Source organism: Pezoporus wallicus, unplaced genomic scaffold (assembly GCF_028554395.1).
Source record: "Pezoporus wallicus isolate ANWC-B61680 ecotype Strahan unplaced genomic scaffold, APGP_CSIRO_Pwel_v1 contig_6217, whole genome shotgun sequence".
Lineage (NCBI taxonomy): Eukaryota > Metazoa > Chordata > Aves > Psittaciformes > Psittacidae > Pezoporus > Pezoporus wallicus.
This window is the reverse complement of record NW_026637336.1, coordinates 2,728,293-2,746,485: the sequence shown is the minus strand read 5'-3', so window position 1 is coordinate 2,746,485 and position 18,193 is coordinate 2,728,293. Positions and strand designations below refer to the sequence as shown.

The window sequence follows — 18,193 nt, the reverse complement described above, 5'->3', positions numbered from 1 at the left end:
CTGCTGGCTCCTCACCCACTATATCCCCTCTGTGAGGCAAGGGGTGCAGGGGGGTGCCTGGCTCAGCCGCGGTGCCCCATAGCTCTGGAAGGCACAGGCGGCGACCACACAGGCCACAGCGACTAAAACCAAACCCTGCTCAGCAGCAGAGCCACAAACTGGTTTGTGCTGGAAGGGACCTTAAAGCTTATCCAGTTCCAACCCCTGCCACAGGGGCAAACACCCAGCACCTGGCCAGGGGACAGTGTAAAGGCAAAAGGGAGAAAAGCCGGGCGGGCCGCAGGGCAAGTCAGGGTGCTGAAGACAAGGAGGCATTCACCTGCATCCAAATGAAAACCAGAAAGGGTGGTAACTGCTGCCAGGTTAAAGGTAAAGCTCCAAGAGGTCGGCCAGGAGAGTCTGTAAATGCCTTGCAGAAGGTGCAACAGAGTAATAAATCCCTTCAAGCGCCCAGGAAACAGGAAGCCTGGCAAAGGCAGCAGAGCCCCAAAGTCACGGCAGCAGGGAAAACCCTTGGAGCAGGGAAAGCTGCAGCAGGAGCTGGAGCCCACTTGCTGTACCTGGAGGAGGCTGGAGGGACCCTCTCCTGGAGCCACCCCAAGGGCCCAGTGGGGGGGTCTCAGCACGGCGGGACCGTGGCCATTGCCCTGGTGCTCCCTGGGACCACACCAGCCCCTTGGTGTGTAACTGCTCACCACTGCAGGGGGATAAATGCCCGCTTTATAGGGGGTTCGAGAGGAAACCTGGGGAGCGCTGGGCAGCGTGAGCAGGGACATGCTGAGCGCTGCCAGGGGCTGTTTCCCAGGGAAGCTTCTACAAAGCAGGATCGACCCCTCCAGATGCAGGTCCCCATTCTCCCCTTGTGCTGAACAACGTGCCCATGCACTGCAGCAGCACATCCCTGCGCTGACGGGAGGGGAGCAGCATCGGCCCCCATCGCACAGCTCCTGGGGACATCCCAGCTGCAGGGACAAAGCTGCTGTGCATGCCCAGGGAGCGCCGCGCTGCCGCCCTCACGCAGCACCGCTGCCAGGCTCGGTCCTGTGTGCCGGGGAACCCGGGGCCGCCGGTGCTGACAGGAGCCCCCAGATCTGCCCCGGGGCAGCTCCCGACCCCCCCATCAGATCAGACACGAGGTCACGGCCAGCAGCCGTGGCGCAGCCACACAAACGGGGCTTTGTTTTTGTGCAAACCCCTCTGGTTACGAAAATAGCCATTGCGTAACGGGCTAGCGGGAGCTCCTGGCTGCGTGGATTACCCTTGGAACGCAGGGAACGTCGCAGGAATGAAAACAGGATTTGAACAGCCCCGTCGTGGGGGTGCAGGGCTGCCAGCGTCCCTGTTTGCCACCCATCTGCGGCAGGAACACAGCCTCGGGCAGCCAAGCTGGCAAGGAGCCTACGGAGCAGGAAGCTTGTGCTCCCAGGCAGCCACTTCCCACCTCCGACACTCTCAGCCCGTTTTAGGTGCTTGCCAGGAGAGGGAATCGTTGCTGGGAGGAGCTTCAGGACTGGGGGTGAGGTTCAGGGTACGGCTGTGACCTGAGGGCATTTTAGGACACGTGCAAGTGGCATGAACAATAAATAGAATTTCCTTCGCTTCTGGTGGGCATCACAAGTTGCAGCCACGTCTGCCCCACCTGTGCACTCTGAGAGCAGCACCACCTGGAAAACCTCAGGAAGGGAACACTGGCGCCTAAAGATGAAGCTGTGCTGTCCTAACCCCCAGGTTCTGTTCCATGACTGCCGCTCTGCTCTGGAGCGAACAAGGAAGAGTAACCAAGATTCAGAGAGATCAGAATCTGTGCAACAGCTTCCTCCTGGGGTCAAACAAATGTCATTACATATTTCAGTGGCACCAGCGTCTGAGGGCTGCTGCAGCACCCTCGAGCCGGCAGCACCCTTGTGCCAGCAGCACCCTCATGACAGCAGCACCCTTGTGCCAGCAGCACCCTCATGACAGCAGCACATGCACCCACCTTCAGAAAATGACATTTCCTACCCAGTGTTGCGCTGTCATCAGCTCTGTCACCACATTCACCCCAAGCACAGCCTCCAGCCTCGCACCAGCCCCATGCTGCCAGGGGAGGATTGAAAGCCACAGCAGAGCTTTTGAGCAAGCTCCTGGTTTCCATCCTTGGCTATTGGTTAATTTGCGGGAGGAGCCATCCTCAGGGCCCAGAATCCTTCAGGTGACTCCAGTTTCCCACCCCGACTCCTGCAGCAGCTGCTGAAGCCATGAGCAGGGATCCCAGCAGCACCGGCCCTGGCAGCAGCCGCCTCTCCTCCAGCCTCTGGAGCAGCAGGGCTCTGCGTGAGGAACCCTTCCGGGGGTCACAGGAGCCACAGGGAGGGGGGGAGCCCGAGCAGCCGACAGGAGCTCGGGGGGTCTGCGCCAGTCCCTGCTCGGGCATGGGATGGGAGCACAGCCCCAGAGGGCTCCCAGGGGAGCGCTGCCCTTCGGGCTGCTGGCAGCACGCAGGCCCTGCCCAGCTGCACAGGGCACAACGGCCTCTTTCAGCCCTGGTTCTGGGAAGGAAAGGTCAGGGGGCTGGGTGTGAGCCCCATCAGCAGCACTGGAGGAGGCCGAGCATCTCTCTATGGGGCAGAGGGGAAGCAGGACAGGGACCACCCAGCCCAGCTGCAGCATCCCCAGCCCCTGCTCCTCGAGCCCTTGCAGGGCTGCTCCCTGCAAGTCACGCGCTTGGCTCCATGGCCTGGGACGCAAGAGAGGCGCCAGGAGGAGGGAGCAGCACAGCCCATTTCCCTCTGCACCGCCAAGGAATTTCTTTTGTGCGGAGCTGGGGCTGGCGCATTCCAGTGCGGAGCAGCTCCTGCAGCGCAGCCATCGCCGCTGCGCCGAGCCGCCCGGGCAGGATCAGTGCACCCCGGCACAGGGGCAGCTCCGGGGACAGGGTGGTGGTGGTCACCAGGGTTCAAGGGGCTGGGCTGTGCTCAGAGGAGCCTGGCAGGAAACAGTGAACAGTCATGGATACAGCCATGAACATGTCCACAGCCATGGATACATCCAGCCCTGGGCACCACACAGGCTTTATCTGAACATCCCAGCAGATCCTTCCCTGGAGGTGGGCAAACTGGGGCTTCTACAGTCCACAATTCAGCTTGTTCTGAACGAAAAACCCCATGGAAAACCATCTCTATCCCTGGCATTTTCCACATAGGTTAACTTGGAAAACCCTATGATTGGCACTTCTGGTGGCTCTACTATGGCATGATGCACTTTAGTGCTCAAACACAAGCCAGCCAACACGTCTCAGGAGAGCATTACCTGCAGGAGCATACGATCTGGGGACGGGGTTGTACCATGCTCATGCATTTGTGTTTCTCGGGGGTGGAAAAAAGGCAGCCCCATGTTCGTAGCATCACAGAATCCCAGCCTGGTTTGCACTGAAAGGGACCTTAAAGCTCATCCAGCTCCAACCCCTGCCACGGGCAGGGACCCCTTCCACCAGAACAGGCTGTGGGCTGAGCCCTCTCCAGAGCCGGAAGCATCCGGCACAGTGCGGGGCAGCAAGAGGGAGGCCCTGCACTGGGACACGGACCCGCGGCTCTGCTGCAAATCCTCCCACAAACAAGCTCCAAACCAGCCCCGTGGCCCTGGGCACAGGTCACAGACACAGCAGCTCTGCCAACAGGGGGAAAGCAAATCAGACAGAAACGCTCCACATCCTCCCAGAGCTGTCACTGCGGGGCTGCACCGTGGACACCAAGAGACCCCGCTGTGCGCGGGCACAGGGACCACGTGCAGCCAGCACAGCGTCACCCGTGTCCACGCAGGGACAGAGGAATTCACAAACCCACGCTCCGGGGGGGGGGCAGGAGCAATTAATGCAAACTCCTCGTTAGGTAAACACAGCCGGAGGAAGGGAACTCATATCCTGTTCACCCAGTCGAGAAGGGCACCAGCAACCCAGCGGCACTCCCTCGCACAGCGCCGCTGCGACACCAGGACACACAGCTGGAGAGTGGGAAACCAGCGCAGCAGGCGTGTGCTGCCTGGCGTGTGTGAGGATGTGCTCTCTGCAGACACACACGCCCTCCACAACACTTCTGCACTAACAGGCACAGCCACACTCAAACCAGCATTTTCTGGTGCCCAGCCCCAGGATGAGCCTTGCTGTCAAGGGTTTCTTGTGTGGAATGGAACCACTTGCACTGTGTGTTACTCCCAAATGCCTGCGGGTCTAAGTGCAGGAAAGACCAGGATACCCCAAAAGGAGCTGGGTGCGTGTGGGTTCTCTCTCAAAGACAGACAAATTTAGTTTCCCTCCGGGCTGGCAGGTTGTGATGGGGTTGAGGGCTGCAGAGAGGAGCAAGGCCCCGTGGTGGGGTGTCCTTGGTATGGCAGCAGAGCTGGAAGCCCGCGGTGGCTGTGGATACACCATGCCTGCGATGCACAGAGAGTGCTCACAGCATTGCAGCACCCTTTAGTGGGTGCTGCGTAGATCAGGCACTGCCCGGTAGCATCCTTCAGTGGGTGGTGGTTAGATGAGGCATGGCCTGAAGAAGGCTTTACTTTTTGTCCACAACCACCTGACTGCAGCCCTGACCCGGGTATCTCCTGCCCATGCTCTGGAGGGGAAGGACAGCCCAGCTCCCCAGCGTTACAGGCACCCCTGTGTTTGCACTCAGCCTGGTCAGAGACAGGCCCCTATGCAGGATCTGACCACAAAGCCCCAGGGACTGCAAGGTAGGGCCTTACCCAGCAGAGCCTGGAAGAGTTCGCTTTGGAAGATGTGCGAGACTTTTCCAATGGAGGCTTTTAGCTCCTGCTCCTCCGGGGACCGCAGGGTGCTTTGGTATCTGCTCAGGATTTCCACTGCCCGTTCAGTGTCTGCAGAGAAACACAAGGGTAACAAGGCTTTAACGCTGGAGGATGGATGGACAGACATCAGCAGGGAAGGCTCTAGTGCAGCCCTGGAGCAGCGCAAAGGGGCTCACCTAGACAGTGCCTCAAGCTATCTTCCAGCTCTGGGCTTTTAAGAGCCAGACAACCACAAAACCACCTCCTTACACTTCCCTACATGAGCAAATCCTGCTGTGAGGTGTGAGGGCTGTGGCAGGGCTGGGCAGGGACAGAAGGGGGATGGTTCTGCCTGCTAGCCTCTCTCAACCCTGACAATCAGGGGCTAAACCCATCTTGATTCATCTCCAAACCCTGTGGCTCTGGGCAGCCGCCGTTCCTCAGCCACCTCCCAGGCAGAGAAGCTGATCAGGAGCTGGACACGTCCCAGTTACACAGGGCTATGAACACTACCAATTGCAGTCTGCGGGGCCAGATGGCTGCAGGAAAGCTGAGCACAGCCCCCTGATGTAGCACAAGATCTTGCAAGCAGCTCAGCTATAGGAGTGGCAAAACTTGGGTTCCTGGAGGGTGTAAGGTAAGAACTGCTCTATGCAGGAAGCAGCCTTGGGGCAGCAGGAGACACAGGGGAAGGAACACGATGCCTCGATGTCAGGGAAGGAGGAATGCTGGCCAGGAAGGGAGCTGGGGGCTGCCATGAAGCCGTGCTTTCATTAAAGCCTGGGCTCACCACAGCTACGAGACAACCTCGGACCCAACCGAGTGGAGCTGAGATCAGTCTGTGGCAGGACACCCCGATGCTCCTCTGGGCAGATGCCTGGAGCTGCCAGCCCAGCTCCAGATGTTACCCATGTCCCGGGTGGCTGGGAGCTCCCATGGACCTTGAGCCTGTTCCAGCCCTATCAGTGCCTATTTCCCTTTGTCACCCAGGCAGCCTGCAGACAAAGAGCGTCTGTGTGAGGAGGCGCGGGAGCTGTCCCACCATTGCTGGGGACTCATCTTTTAACCCAGGAACTCATGCAGAAAAGGTGACCCTGCTCATCCCAATGCTCCCAGCAGGGAATTCAGGTCACCAAACAAGGGGCCTGTGTCTGCTGCGGTGTGTGTGACCTGCTGTCCCAGCTCCCACAGCCAGCTTCCCACCCAGCTCCGGCTTGGCCTGTAGGGGAAGCGCGTCCTGTCTGGAACACTGGCCCACATGGGCTCATCATGGGAGCAGAACAGAGAAAGGAGCCTGGGGAAGTGGGAATAGCTCCATGCTGGCTCCAGGAAAAGCAGGGACTTGCCCAGGCTCCAGGTTTATTGGGTTTTACGGACATCTGAGCCCTGTGCTTCCACTAAGGGCTTCCTTCCCTGCAAGATCGGGCAACGTCTTCAGCCGCTGCCCAGCATCCCCTGAGCAGGATTGAGTCATCTTCGCCGGGTCACTCCGGTCCTTATCAGCAGAAGCTAAAGGAGCAGGTGGAGTTCCAGGGCCACCACAGCAGGACACGCACACTGCAAACCTGGTGTGAACATCCCAGCCCAAGCTGCACACAACGAGCAGCCTGGCCACCAGCCCCGGGGACAGGCGCCTGGAGCACTGAGCACCGGCCCTGGACCACCGAACCCAGGGACTGGCCTGCAGGAGGGGAGAGAGCCCAGAGGACCCCTCCTCAGCACCCGAACAGCCTCCGGTGTCCAGGGCGCACCTCGCCGCGCCTCAAGGTGCAAACCCCACTTTGAGGAGACCCTTCCTGGGGGCCCACCCCCAACCTGCCCTCCCCGCAGCACCCAAGCGCAGCACCCCCCGTGCCGCACCCCCCGGGGAGCGCATGGAGCCGGGGCGCCCGGTGCTCGGCTCCCAGCGCCCGGGCGCAGCGCTGAGGGCAGGCCGGGAGCGCGGGGCTCGGCCCGGGCAGGGCAGCACCTGTTGAGCGCGGCGGGCAGGGCGCTCCTTACCTTCCCTGCGGATCATCGCTCCGCCGTGCCCAGCGGCCGCTCCGCTCCGCGCCAGCCCCCGAGGAGCCGCCGCCGCCCGCCCCTCCCCGCCCCGCCCCGGGGGGACCGCCCGAGGAGCCGCCCCCCGCCGGCACCGCCCCGGGAGCGCCGGCACCGAGCGCGCCCCCGCCGCCGGACACAGCCGCTCTTCACCGCACGGCACCGCACCCGCACCGCTCCGCGCCCGGCGGCTCCGCCCGGCGGTCTCCGCTCGGCCTCCCGGCCCCGGCAGGGCCCGGCCCGGTTCCCCCGGCTGTCACTAGGTGGCACGGGCGTGCCGCGGATCGCCGCCTGCGCCCGGTGCCGTCGGGGCCAGGCGGGGCGCGGGGGGCAGTTACAGGAGGAGTCGCCCCGCGGGCTCTGGCTGGCACTTGGCCGGTTTATTGACATAAATACAAACAACTAAAACTGACCCGACCCCTTCCCAAGCTCCAGGCCCTGCTGCATCCTGAGCCCCACCACTCCCCTCCCTGCCCATCCCCGCAGCCTTGGGGCAACAGGACCGTGACTGTGGCCCTGCCACCCCAGCCGCCACCAGCCCCAGCCTCTGCTCCCTTCCCCACACAGCAACAGGCACCAAGTGCTGCACGGGCTGCCAACACCCTGGTGTGCACACATGAAGCCAGCAGCAGCAGCAGGGGCAGAACCTGTGTGCAGCACAAGGGTGTGCAGGGCTCAGCTCCCCTGCAGCCAGTGAAAAAACACCCCCAACCCCCCTGTCCCATTCCTCAAGCTAAGGGGCAGGGCAGGCCCCAGGAGCAGCACTTCAAACAAGGTTTCCCACCCCTGGCTGCAGAGTTAGCATCATGGAACGGTTCGCGTTGGAAGGACCCTCAAAGCTCATTTAGTCCAACCCCCTGCAATGAGCAGGGACACGTTCAACCAGATCACGTTGCCCAGAACCACATCCAGCCTGGCCTGGAATGTCTCCAGGGATGGGGCATCCACCACCTCTGCAGAGCTGCTGATGACAGGCAGAGCCTGCCCTTCCCCTGCACCAAACAGTGACCCAAACCCCCACCAAAGGCCAGGGCAGAGGTCTCAGCCCTAGCACCACTGAATGAGTGCTCAGCCCCCAGGTGCAAGCCAGCCCCAGCAAACCCCTGCAAAGACTCCAGTTCCTCCCTGCCCGTGGGAACTGGGGACCCACTTCCAGGCCTTTTCAGCTGAGGGCAGTTGTGCACCATGAAAGGAGCCAGGAAGGCTACAGGGGATGGGAGCCTCAGGAAGGAGACTCGAAGCTGGCCTGAGGGATGCTCCCTCCTGCAGCGGTGCAGGGCTCTGGCTGCCCTCCACCGCAGCAGCCCGGAGGGATCACTCCTGCATCAAGCTGTTGATCTTTGTGAGCAGCACGTCTGTCTCGGACTCTGGGGAGATGAAGAGAAAATAAACTGTCATCCTGGGCACCATCCCGCAGCCCCAGGCAAAGCAGCCTGAAAAGCAGGTTTGAGGAGTCCCGGGGAATGTGGGATTCCCCAGTGCTGCCCCAGAGGTCTGTTTGCTGAGGGCAGGACTCCCTGGGCTGGGATTCCCTTCCCTCCCCTGGCCATCCCAAACCACTCTGTCACGTTCAGCTGGAGAAAGCTGCCTGCCCGGGAGGCACAGCCGGGCTGGGAGGGAGGGAGGGAGGGCTGCTCACATTCCTGCACACTCACCCGCCGGCCGTCTTCTCTGTGAGCATTTCCTAGGAGATGGAATAGGACCGATGTTAGCATGTCAGGCTGGCCTCCCCGCCCATCCTCCAAGCTCCCAGATGGAGACTGTGGGGCCCCCCAGGACAAAAGAGTTCCACTAGAATCAGCTCTCTGTGTCTGCAGCACTGCTAAAGGAGCAGGGCCAAGGTCTCCCAGCCTCCTCCCACCAAGCCCTGCGGTGCAGAGCATTCACTAAACGTGAACTAAGGCATCCAGTGGCTTGAGGAAGGGTCGGACCAGAGTTTTAGCTGCAGCCTGGTGGTAAAAGCTGCCTCCACACTGCTCTCTCACTTATCCAGACAGGAGAAGCCCCCCCCAGGATCTCAGTTCAGAGAGGGGTGGCAGCAGCTACAACCATGTTTGAGTGTGTACCACCCACCCGGAGCACGCTACAGCCTCCCCCAACAAGGCTGCCCGTGCAAGGGGGGAAAGGGATCCAACGTACTTGAGCAAGAAGAAGGCCCAGAGGATGGTGAGGAAGGAAGCGCAGTCCACAACAACCCAGATCATGAGGTACGTGCTGCTGGGCTGCAAGGAAACGAGACAAGCCATAAGCCCCAGCCAGGGGTGGTGTGCCAGCATCCCTTCTGCTCCGTGCCAGCACAGGACTGAGCAAAACCCATCCTGCAGGCAGCTGGCTGCCCAGAGCTGGGGCAGAAAAGGGACCCAGATGCCTGAGGCACAGGGCTGTGGGGCATGGTGAAGGATGGAGGGGTCACTTACAAGCAGCCAGATGGGGCGTTTCATCTCCTTCAGCACCTGGCAGGCGTTGGTGGTGACAGAGCTCACCCCAGAGCACCACAGCACTGAGAAGAGCCAGGGCTGGTTCACCACATACAGGTTGACAGAGATGTTGTCCCGATGGTACTGCCTGCATAGGGATAGCCGCGGTCAGAGCAGCAGACAGCAAGGTGCCAGCACACTCAGTGTACAGCCAGAGAGGACTGTATATCTGGGATGTGATCCAGCATTTGCAGCCACATGGAACAACTGTCTGGAGAGCCAGACCCGGGGTGGATTTGCTGGCAAGGCAGAGGACTGCAGCCAGCTCCATCCCCTGCAACAGCCCTGCCTAATAAAGCATGCTTGTCGTAAGGCTGCAGCACGCATTCCCAGCACCTGGCCTGAGCTGGCCCCCACCTCTGCCAGCCCCTAGGACAGAGCTGGGAGAGTGTTCAGACCCTACAGCTCCTGGGCACAGAGCTCTCACCTGATCTCCTCAGAGCTCATGTCCTGGTAGGGCAGATTCACATGCAGCAGCGGCTCCTTCTCATCCTGGAGTCTCTTCCGTCCGTAAACTTGCTGAATGTCTGGGGCTTGCTGTTTGACCTGTTCCCGGAAGCCATCCGGCAGCCAGAGGACCTAGGCAAGAGCCAGAGAGCACATGCAGAGGAGAGGAGCTCCAGAGAGCTGGTTTAGGCACAAATGGCCTGCACAGACAGCTGCTCCCTGCCTATCTCTATGCTCAGCTCCTCCATGAGGATCTCAGCCAGGCCAGTCTCCTAAGAGCTTGTCTCAGCCAAGACCCCACTGAGGGGAGGAAGCAGTTCCAGCCTAAGAAAGCTGCAGCAGTTATGTCCTTTCTGGGTCCTTGAATGGATCAAGCAGCACATCCTTTTGTCCCCAACTCTGCAGCAAGGGTGCATCTTGGACCAACACTACATCACAGCCTTTGCTGCATCCCCTCCAGCTATCCATTCCCCAAAAGCCAAGAAGGGAAAGCACCATTTGGGTGCTAACTCATCCCCTCAGGGCAGCACATCTCCTGTGCTGCAGAGGTTAGATGAAGTGCAAAGGCAACACAGGAGGTTGCTGCAGGAGTCCAAGAGCTGCAGGGAGAGGTGTGGCCCAGCGTGGTGAGTGGAAGCCTGAGCATTGTTTTCCTGCCCCTGCTGGCACTCTTGCTCCTCTCCCTAGACTGAGTCACTGTTTGCACGCCAGGGTGGCCAGTGCTGGGGAACCAGAGTATTTCAGGTATCTGAAGCTGTGGGCATTAACCCTCTGATTACTGGCAACTTCTCCCAGCTAGAAAATGCCATGGCCGGCCAGCACTCATCACATATGAGATGTGGGTATGGGGTGACAGGGGTGTTCAGTGACAGCAGGGCTGTGGCCAGCTCACCTGCTGCAGTGGGATGCCTGACTCTAAGATCACTTCCAGGGTGGCATTGACGAAGCTCTGGTAGTCACTGTGGTTCTCGGGCCGGAGGTCGAACATGATGGAGAGGTTGCTCTGCTTGGTTGCCTGCAGCACCTCCTTCAGGGATGGGATCCTCTGTTTAGTCGCCCAGGAGCGATCGCCAGCAGAGAGACTCTGCACGGTGTGAAACGGCCTCCGCTGCAAGGGCGAGAGTCAGTCACGGGCAGCCCCACCACAAGCTTTCACCTCCCAGACTGGTGCCCATCCCAGGCTCTCAGTTCCCCACCCTGGCCTGTCCACATGCAGACAGGCACAGGGATGCTTCCCTGCACATCCATGGGGCACCTCTACCCTTTTCCCCACTAACAGCACACTTCAAGCAGCTCAGCAGTTGGTTAGTCACCTTTTGGGAAGAGCTTTGCTCCAGCTGCCTCCAAGCCCAGGCAGGCTGTGCAGCACGGAGCGAACACGAGACATCCCCCCTCAAACCAGCCTCCTCTGTGACTCAGCTGAGGAGTCAGAACAAACCCCAGCTTGGGGCAGAACCGCACCCAGAGGATTAGTGCAGGCATGGAAGTGCTTCTGCACCGTGTCCAGGTGTCTGCCAGGACCAGTGCTCCTGCTCCACCCACCCCTGACCAGCCACCCCAGGAGCATCCTGACCTCCAGGAACCAGCTGCCCGCATCCAGCTGCTGCAGGTCTGTCCAGTTGAAGGCGGTGCTGTTCAGGGCAGCCCTCTCAGGGAACACATCCTGCACGTTGGTGGTCCTGGTGAGCTCCTCGTCATGCATGAGGAATGGGACCCCATCAGCACTGGCAAAGGAGCAAAGAGGGAAGCTCTGTGCTGCAAGCTGTTTTCTCCTGTCCCTGCCCTGGCATTTCTGCCCCCTCCCAAGCTACCCTGCTATGGTAACCCCCACCCTTATGCCTACTTGTGGTCCTCTACACAAAAAGGTGAGTGTCTGGAAGGTACAGAGCACCTAGAGACCAAGCCAGGAACCAAGTAATTCCTTGCTCACTGCAACAGCTCTCCCTGTAACAGGATTACATAAGATGAACTAGAGTCACAGTTTGTTTTCCAAGCTGTACCTCCCTACTAATGCCCTGGAAGACAACCTGCATGGGAAGGACAGAAACCCAGGACCTCTCCCAGATCATTGGGACATCAAGTTGGAGCCAGTCCCATCCTGGCAAGGTGGGAATGGCAGAGCCCTTTGAACAGGGCTGCTCCAGATACAGGCTGTACCAGACCTCCAGGCGTATTCTGGAACACCCCACATGAGAGGTGACATCCCAGCATACACAGGCCCCTTCCTCCCTTTGAGCCCCTGCTGCCTCTTTACCTCACCATGATGTCTGTCTCAAAGACTTGCACATTGCAGTCCACCGCCTTCTGCAGTGACATGAGGGTGTTTTCGGGGGCCAGCTGGAAAAGGAATGGTAGAAATAATGTTAGTGCAGAGGCCAGGGGCAGGAAGGGGAAGGATGCAGGCACTTGCTCCGTCTGGATGCATCCAGCAGCTTGCCTGGACTCTAGAGCAGCCACAATGAGACACGGAGGATGGAAAAGGCTGGGTGCAGACAGCCAGAGCCTGCCTAGTCCCTGCTTCTCAGCCAACGCCACATAGCCAGGCTTTCTGCTGAGGGTTGCTAGGTCCTGGTCCAGCAGCACTCAGCAAACAGCTCTGCCTTCCTCACCCCATGCTCATCCATCTCCAACTCTGTGCTGCCCCGGCTGGTGCGGGGACTCCAGCACTCAACCAGGCCTGCAGCAGCAAGGGTCTGATGCTGGTGTCCCCCGGCCAGGCAGAGCCTGGCTTTCACTGGCCCCATCCACCCTGCCCATGTGCCAGGATGCTGCCGGTGCTGGTCACTCACCATGGGTGCTCCTCGGTGGCCAACCAGGGCCGGCTTGGGGGGCAGCTGGTTCTCCTCCATGATGCAAGGGGAGGTGATCCCCAGGGGAGCCAGATACAGCACGATCATCACCATGCAATACAGAATCAGCAGAAATACCTTGAGACCTGCAGGCAGAGACAGAGAAGACAGAGGGGCGAGGTGCAGAGGAAGTGTTTTGTGGCCTGTCAGGAATAAGCCAAGGTGGCTTCACCTGGCACTAACTTATGGTGCCCCTAGGTCAGGCATTGCATCCCCAGCCTCAGGAACACTGCAGATTTATTCCTGACCCACTACATGTCCTTGCATTCCAGCCCAGCACTTCTGCAGGACTCAGTCTGCCATCCATAGCCCTCCTTCAGCAAGGGCTGAAACCACCCCCAACACTGAGCAGGAGAAGCAGCAGCCAGAAGTAGGTGTTACTACCAGACTAAGAGCTGGGGACCTCTTCCCACTGCTCCTACGCTCTCTGTGCACCACTGTGCCACCAGTGCCTCTCAGCTGGGTGACAGGAAGCAGGGCAGCAGGTGAGGTGGGAGCTGGAGACCCTGGAACGGACATTACCTGTCTTGCGGGTACGGTAGATGAAGCTGGCCAGGGGCCAGGCGAGGAGTGTCATTCCCCCCACAGTTCCAATGTGCAGGAAGGGACCTGTTGCCTGCAGAGGCAAAGGAGGGCGTCAGCCAGCAGCAGCCCAGCCCCTGTCCCCAAACCCCACATGCTCTAATGCCAGGGGTCTGCCACCGCTGCAAGAGCCATAGTGCCAGGGAGGGAATGGGCTCCTGGGGGGGATCTGAACAGAGTTCCCACTGATCGAGCCACCATTCCTCCCCCTGACTGCAGCGCTGCAGGCAGGACTACAAGAGCAGGAGCAGTGCCTTGCCTTGCCAGGCAGCAGAATCAAGGGCAGGGAGTTAATCCCCATGGCACAGAGCCATGCTGGGGGCTCCAGTCACCACCCTTCAGCTCATCCCCACAGGCTGGGTACCGCGGGGGAGTCCCAGGTATCGGGGAGTGCACTCACCTGCAGGGAGGTACGGGCACTTCTCCACTCCTCCGCCCACTTTATTCCCAGCCCTGTGAAGGCTGCAGCCACCACCAGGGCAGTGAGGATCAGCAGGGTCTGTGGGGCATGGCACAGGGCAGTTAGAGGAGCACACAGCATCCTGCAGGCCAGCTCCTAGCTGAGCCCCTGCAAGTCCCGAGATCCCAATTCCCCCATTTGAGGAGCTCTGCACCCCATGCTCTGAGCAAGGGGAATATTCTCATCTGAAACAGATGGCTGGGTCACTAAGTCCAGGTGAGCGGAGACACACAGCCACCCTTTGGTGACACAGCAGCCGTATGCATCCCCATAGGCTGGTCACAGCTCCCTGCACCCCCAGTCTCTCACCTTGTGCAGCCAGTGTAGCTTCAAGGGCTGTCCGCAGAGCTGCAAGCACAGAGCAAGGACCTGTGAGAAGAGCAAGGAGATGTCAGGGCTGGGCTGTACCCCACACCTCAGCCCTTTAAGGGCACAGGACTCGGCCACAGGAGCTCTGCCCCCTTGACACAGGCAGAGGAGCTGGCCAAGGTCAGGCTGAGCCAGCTCCAGCTCTGGATGCTGGGGGCTCCCCCATGGCAGCCAGCCCGTGCTCAGCCCAGCCCCATACCCCCACCAGTCCCAGTGCCACCAGTGGGGCTCACCAGAAGCACAGCGGAGTAGGTGATTAGCACAGCTGTGGCTATGAGCAAGACCAGGGACCAGTCCAGCCACAACTTCCTCTGCTTGAAGATGAACCTGTCAGCAAAGGGGACAGTCAGAGGAGCAGGGGTGGCATGGGGAGCAAGGCTGGACATGGGATCCTACTCACTCATTGAAGTTGTGGAAATCATTGAGGATGATGATGGCGAAGTACAGCCACACCAGTGTGAAGAGGAAGACGCAGAAGAGGAAAAGGAACCAGCTGCAGTCGCACTGAAAGCCAGAGATGACACCTATGCACACACCTCCAGGGCACCTAGCTGCCAGCTAGGTTCTGAGAGCCCTGGGGAGCACCCAGCCTGCAGCCACAGGGTGGCACAGCAGGCACCGGCTCACTGAGCTGCCCCATGGAGAGGGAACGGAGCTCCCCAGGAGCTGGACCCATGCTACAGGAAGATGGACCAGCATCTCCTACAGCAAGCAAAACAGCTGCCCATGCCAGGCTGGGGAGGACAGTTCCTGTGGCAGGACTGCCTCCTGCGCCGCGCAGCAGCCCCTGGGAGCAGGCTGGGACTTTGGACATGAGAAGGGGCGGGTTCTGCCCCCTTCCAGCTGGGTGACCTGTGGGCTGCAAGAGAAGGGTGCTGTGCCTCGGAGCTGTCACTGCAGTGGGGAACCTGCAGACTGCTCCTGTGTGCCCAGCCGGAGCCGGGCACAGCTTCAGGGTCTCTGTCCCCCAGCCCTGTGCTCTCGGGGAGGTGAGGGGCACTAGGGGTGCTGAGTGGGGCACCCAGCAGCCCAGCCCAGCTCACACATTCCAGGCAAGACAGAACAAGCAGCGGCACAGCCGCTCCCATGGGAGTTGGAGACCTTGGAGAATCCCAGGCCTCACCCCTCCCCAGTTACAAATTGGCAGGGACACCCCCTGCCCGCACCCCACACCCAGCCCTGCAGCCGTGCCTCCCACGTGCCTCGGCGGGCTCTCGGCACCCCGGGACCTGCCCGCAGGGAGCACCATGCTCCGGGCACGTGTGAGCCCTGCGGCAGCGCGGGCACGGCCACTGCTCAGCATCACCGCTGTGCCCCTGCCGTCACCCAGCACAGCCGCCTCACCCCTCGCTGCTCCTGCACACCCAGGGTGCCAGGGAGCACCCCAGCTCTGCTGGGGCTCAGCCCTGTGCAGGACCAGTGGCAGTGGCGGAGCCCCCCCAGCCAGAGCTGCTCCCCACCCAGCAGCACTCTGATCCTCCCGCAGAGGGGCTGGCAAGCCCCAGCTCAGCATCACCACCACCACATGGTATCACCTTGGTGGTTCGCAGGCCCTTCCTCTTCTCCTTCTTGGCAGTGATCCACTGGCAGCTGTAGAGGCAGAGCAGGCACGTGGCGCAGGGCCGGCCGCAGCCGGGAGGGTCTGCCATAGCGCTGGGCTGTGCCAGGCAGAGGAATCCTGCGGGATGCACACAGTGCGTTGGCACAGACCTCCCAGCACACCACCCCTGCCCCTGGGGATGGGGCACTGCAGCACCCTGAGGCCAGGCACCCCGGGAAGCGCTGCCCCAGAGCCCCGTGGCATAGCGGGGCCGCTGGCTGTGTCCCCAGGCAAGGCACATTGCCAGGGACAGTGGGAGCACAGGGTTCAGGCCCAGCCTGTTCAGCAGGCTCCCTGGGACCCTTTGCTCAGCGAGCCTGAACAAGCCCGGCGCTGGCAGGAGCACAGCCTGTTCCCCAACTGGAGTTCAGTGCTCCACCGGGAGCCAGGAGCACCACGCAGGCTCCAGGGGCTGTGGCCTTGCTGTCCAGCTCGACATAACCTTGCACCCAGGCTCCCCAGGAGCTGCAAGGACCACACAGCCCCATGCCACAGTCTGGGCCTCCCGCCCCTACTGGTACGTGTGACAACCTGGGAAGTCAGGATCATGGAATCGTTTGGGTTGGAAGGGACCTTAAAACTCAGGGAGCCCCACATAAGGTCTCTCTATCTAAACCCCATGTTTAATACCGCTTGCCCTACTTTGAAGCTGATGCCCCTCCTCATCCCAACCTCCCCAACAGGCCAGGCACCCACACAGCACTATCAATCACCCCACGGATTAAGCCAGACTCTCATTTCACTGTGACCACTGAGCCAGCCATGGGAGCCAGCTGACCACATCCTCTCAGTGCTGGGGACAAGGGTGTGCCCAGCACAGCCATGTCCCATCCCAGCCAGGGACATGGAGAAGGGGAGCAGAGCTAGCCCAGGCCCTCCCAGCCCCTGCCAGCTACACCAGAGTTGCCCTGTTGTACCCTGCCTCTGGCTAAGGTCAGCCTGGTCTCCTCCACAGCAGCACCCAGGGCAGCACCTCGCTCTCAAATACCACTAGTACACTGGTGTCCAGGGCTGGGGTGCAGAGATTCCTCTCTGAACCCACACAGAGCAGCAGTCACTGGGGCACGCACAGCCAGGTACCAGCCCAAGAGCTGGATCCCCCATCCCAGTCAGCTTCTGCAGAGGCGGAGGAGTTCTGGGGCTGCCAGCATAAGGTCCAGGCAGCCAAGGTGAGGGGATGGGGAGCAGCACAGCGGTGGCCACATCTGCTGCCCCCTCCATCTTCTAGGGACTAGATCAGCAGCTGTGACCTACTCAGTGATCCCACCGAAGAAGCCAGCCTTAATGCAAGCACTGGAAGCCCTGGGACTGGCAGTTTCCCTCCCTGATGCCCAGGGGCTCTGGCTGCCGTTTAATATCCCCGCTGTCACCAGCAGCAGAGGACACCGCTTCCACCTGGGCTCAGCCAGCATCCCTTGGGATTTGCCTTGTCCCGCTCTCAGTGCTCACACAGGCAGAGCAGGGAAACCCTGCCTGACTTGGCTCCCACAGGGTACAAAGTACAGCAGGAGTGGCTGTAGGGACCAGCGGAACTTCAGCACTCAGCTGCTTCAAGAGGCTATTGCTGCCAGGACTGGAGTTTGACAGAGGGGTGGCGTGGGACTGGCCACAAACCTAGACCACGGTGCTGCCTGGAGGGTTCGGAGGAAAATGCCAACACTCCTCCCCAGTTCTGAGTGGAACTGCAGCAGCAGCAGCAGCAGCAGTTATTGCGTACCACTCCTGTACAGGGTGCAGGTCCTAACCAGAGCTAGGCTAAGCATGCAGCTGACCCTGCTCAGCTTCTGCTCTGGCCTCTGGCTCCAAGGGGTGCTGGGACTCTGTCAGGAGCATCCCCCAAAAACACCCCCCCCCGGCCCTAGCGTGGGGGCACAGCGGGCTTGCGGGGGTGACAAACCCGTTGCCGTAGCCACCGGCCCGGCAGCACGCACTCGCACCCCGCAGCGGCGCTGGCACAGCACTGCCAGAGCCCAAGGGCAAGACCCGCTTGCCCTGCGGAGCCGAGCCAGCCCCGGCCGGGCGGCACCGGGCAGGAGCTGATGCCGAGCCCCAGCGTGCCCTGGCCCCACGGGCAGAGCCGCGCGGTCAGAGCAGTGCCCTCGAGCCGCGCTCCCCCGGCCCAGACCCCCCCCTGCTCCCCCGGGACCAAAGTACCTGCGGCTGCTCCCGCGACGCTGCGCTCCCGCGGCCGCGGGGCCGGGCTCCGCGCTGGGCGGCCCCGCTCTGCTCACACCCGCCTGGGTGTGCTCGGGGCCCGCGAGGGGCCGGTCCCGCCCGCAGCGCCGCGCAGGGGCGGGCCCCGCGCCCGGGACAGAGGGGAAGGGGCCCGGGGGCAGCCCGAGCGCAGGGAAGGGGGGGGGATGTCACGGGGGGACCTTCCCGTGCGTGCGGGGCAGGCTGGGGCAGGCACGTCCCGCACCGCGGCTGCACTCCCGGAGCACGGAGGGAAAAGTGGTTTCGTGCTAAGTGCTTCAGAGGCACCGCCACCGCGCTCCGCTAAGGCAGCAGATGAACGGCTCCGAGACAGGGGCCTGGAGGCACCTCTGCGGATGGACGGGACGATGCCTTCCATCTCCCTGGGGCTCAGCACTGCTGTGACCTACCA

At 61.4% G+C, this 18,193-nt stretch overlaps 2 protein-coding genes across 2 annotated transcripts in view; both read right to left on the bottom strand.

The window, feature by feature from the left end:
• DLG3 (discs large MAGUK scaffold protein 3) overlaps positions 1 to 6,858 on the bottom strand; it is a 68,603-nt gene extending 61,745 nt beyond the window's left edge. Inside the window, exons 1-2 of the mRNA XM_057404956.1 lie at positions 6,766 to 6,858; positions 4,723 to 4,854 (exon numbers count right to left, since the gene is read on the bottom strand). Coding sequence (XP_057260939.1) covers positions 4,723 to 4,854; positions 6,766 to 6,781 — 148 coding nt within the window. The 5' untranslated portion in view covers positions 6,782 to 6,858. The remainder of the gene's footprint in view (positions 1 to 4,722; positions 4,855 to 6,765) is intronic.
• Positions 6,859 to 8,036: 1,178 nt separating this feature from the next.
• GDPD2 (glycerophosphodiester phosphodiesterase domain containing 2) lies at positions 8,037 to 17,853 on the bottom strand. The gene is made up of 16 exons (XM_057404963.1): positions 17,743 to 17,853; positions 15,524 to 15,666; positions 14,389 to 14,492; positions 14,222 to 14,315; positions 13,929 to 13,988; positions 13,560 to 13,658; positions 13,100 to 13,193; positions 12,518 to 12,663; positions 11,983 to 12,065; positions 11,302 to 11,452; positions 10,621 to 10,836; positions 9,709 to 9,860; positions 9,222 to 9,369; positions 8,944 to 9,026; positions 8,460 to 8,488; positions 8,037 to 8,171 (listed from the first exon to the last, which is right to left on the bottom strand). Exons 2-16 carry the CDS (start codon positions 15,635 to 15,637, stop codon positions 8,119 to 8,121), a joined length of 1,626 nt encoding a protein of 541 aa, XP_057260946.1. The 5' UTR covers positions 15,638 to 15,666; positions 17,743 to 17,853; the 3' UTR covers positions 8,037 to 8,118.
• Positions 17,854 to 18,193: the final 340 nt, after the last annotated feature.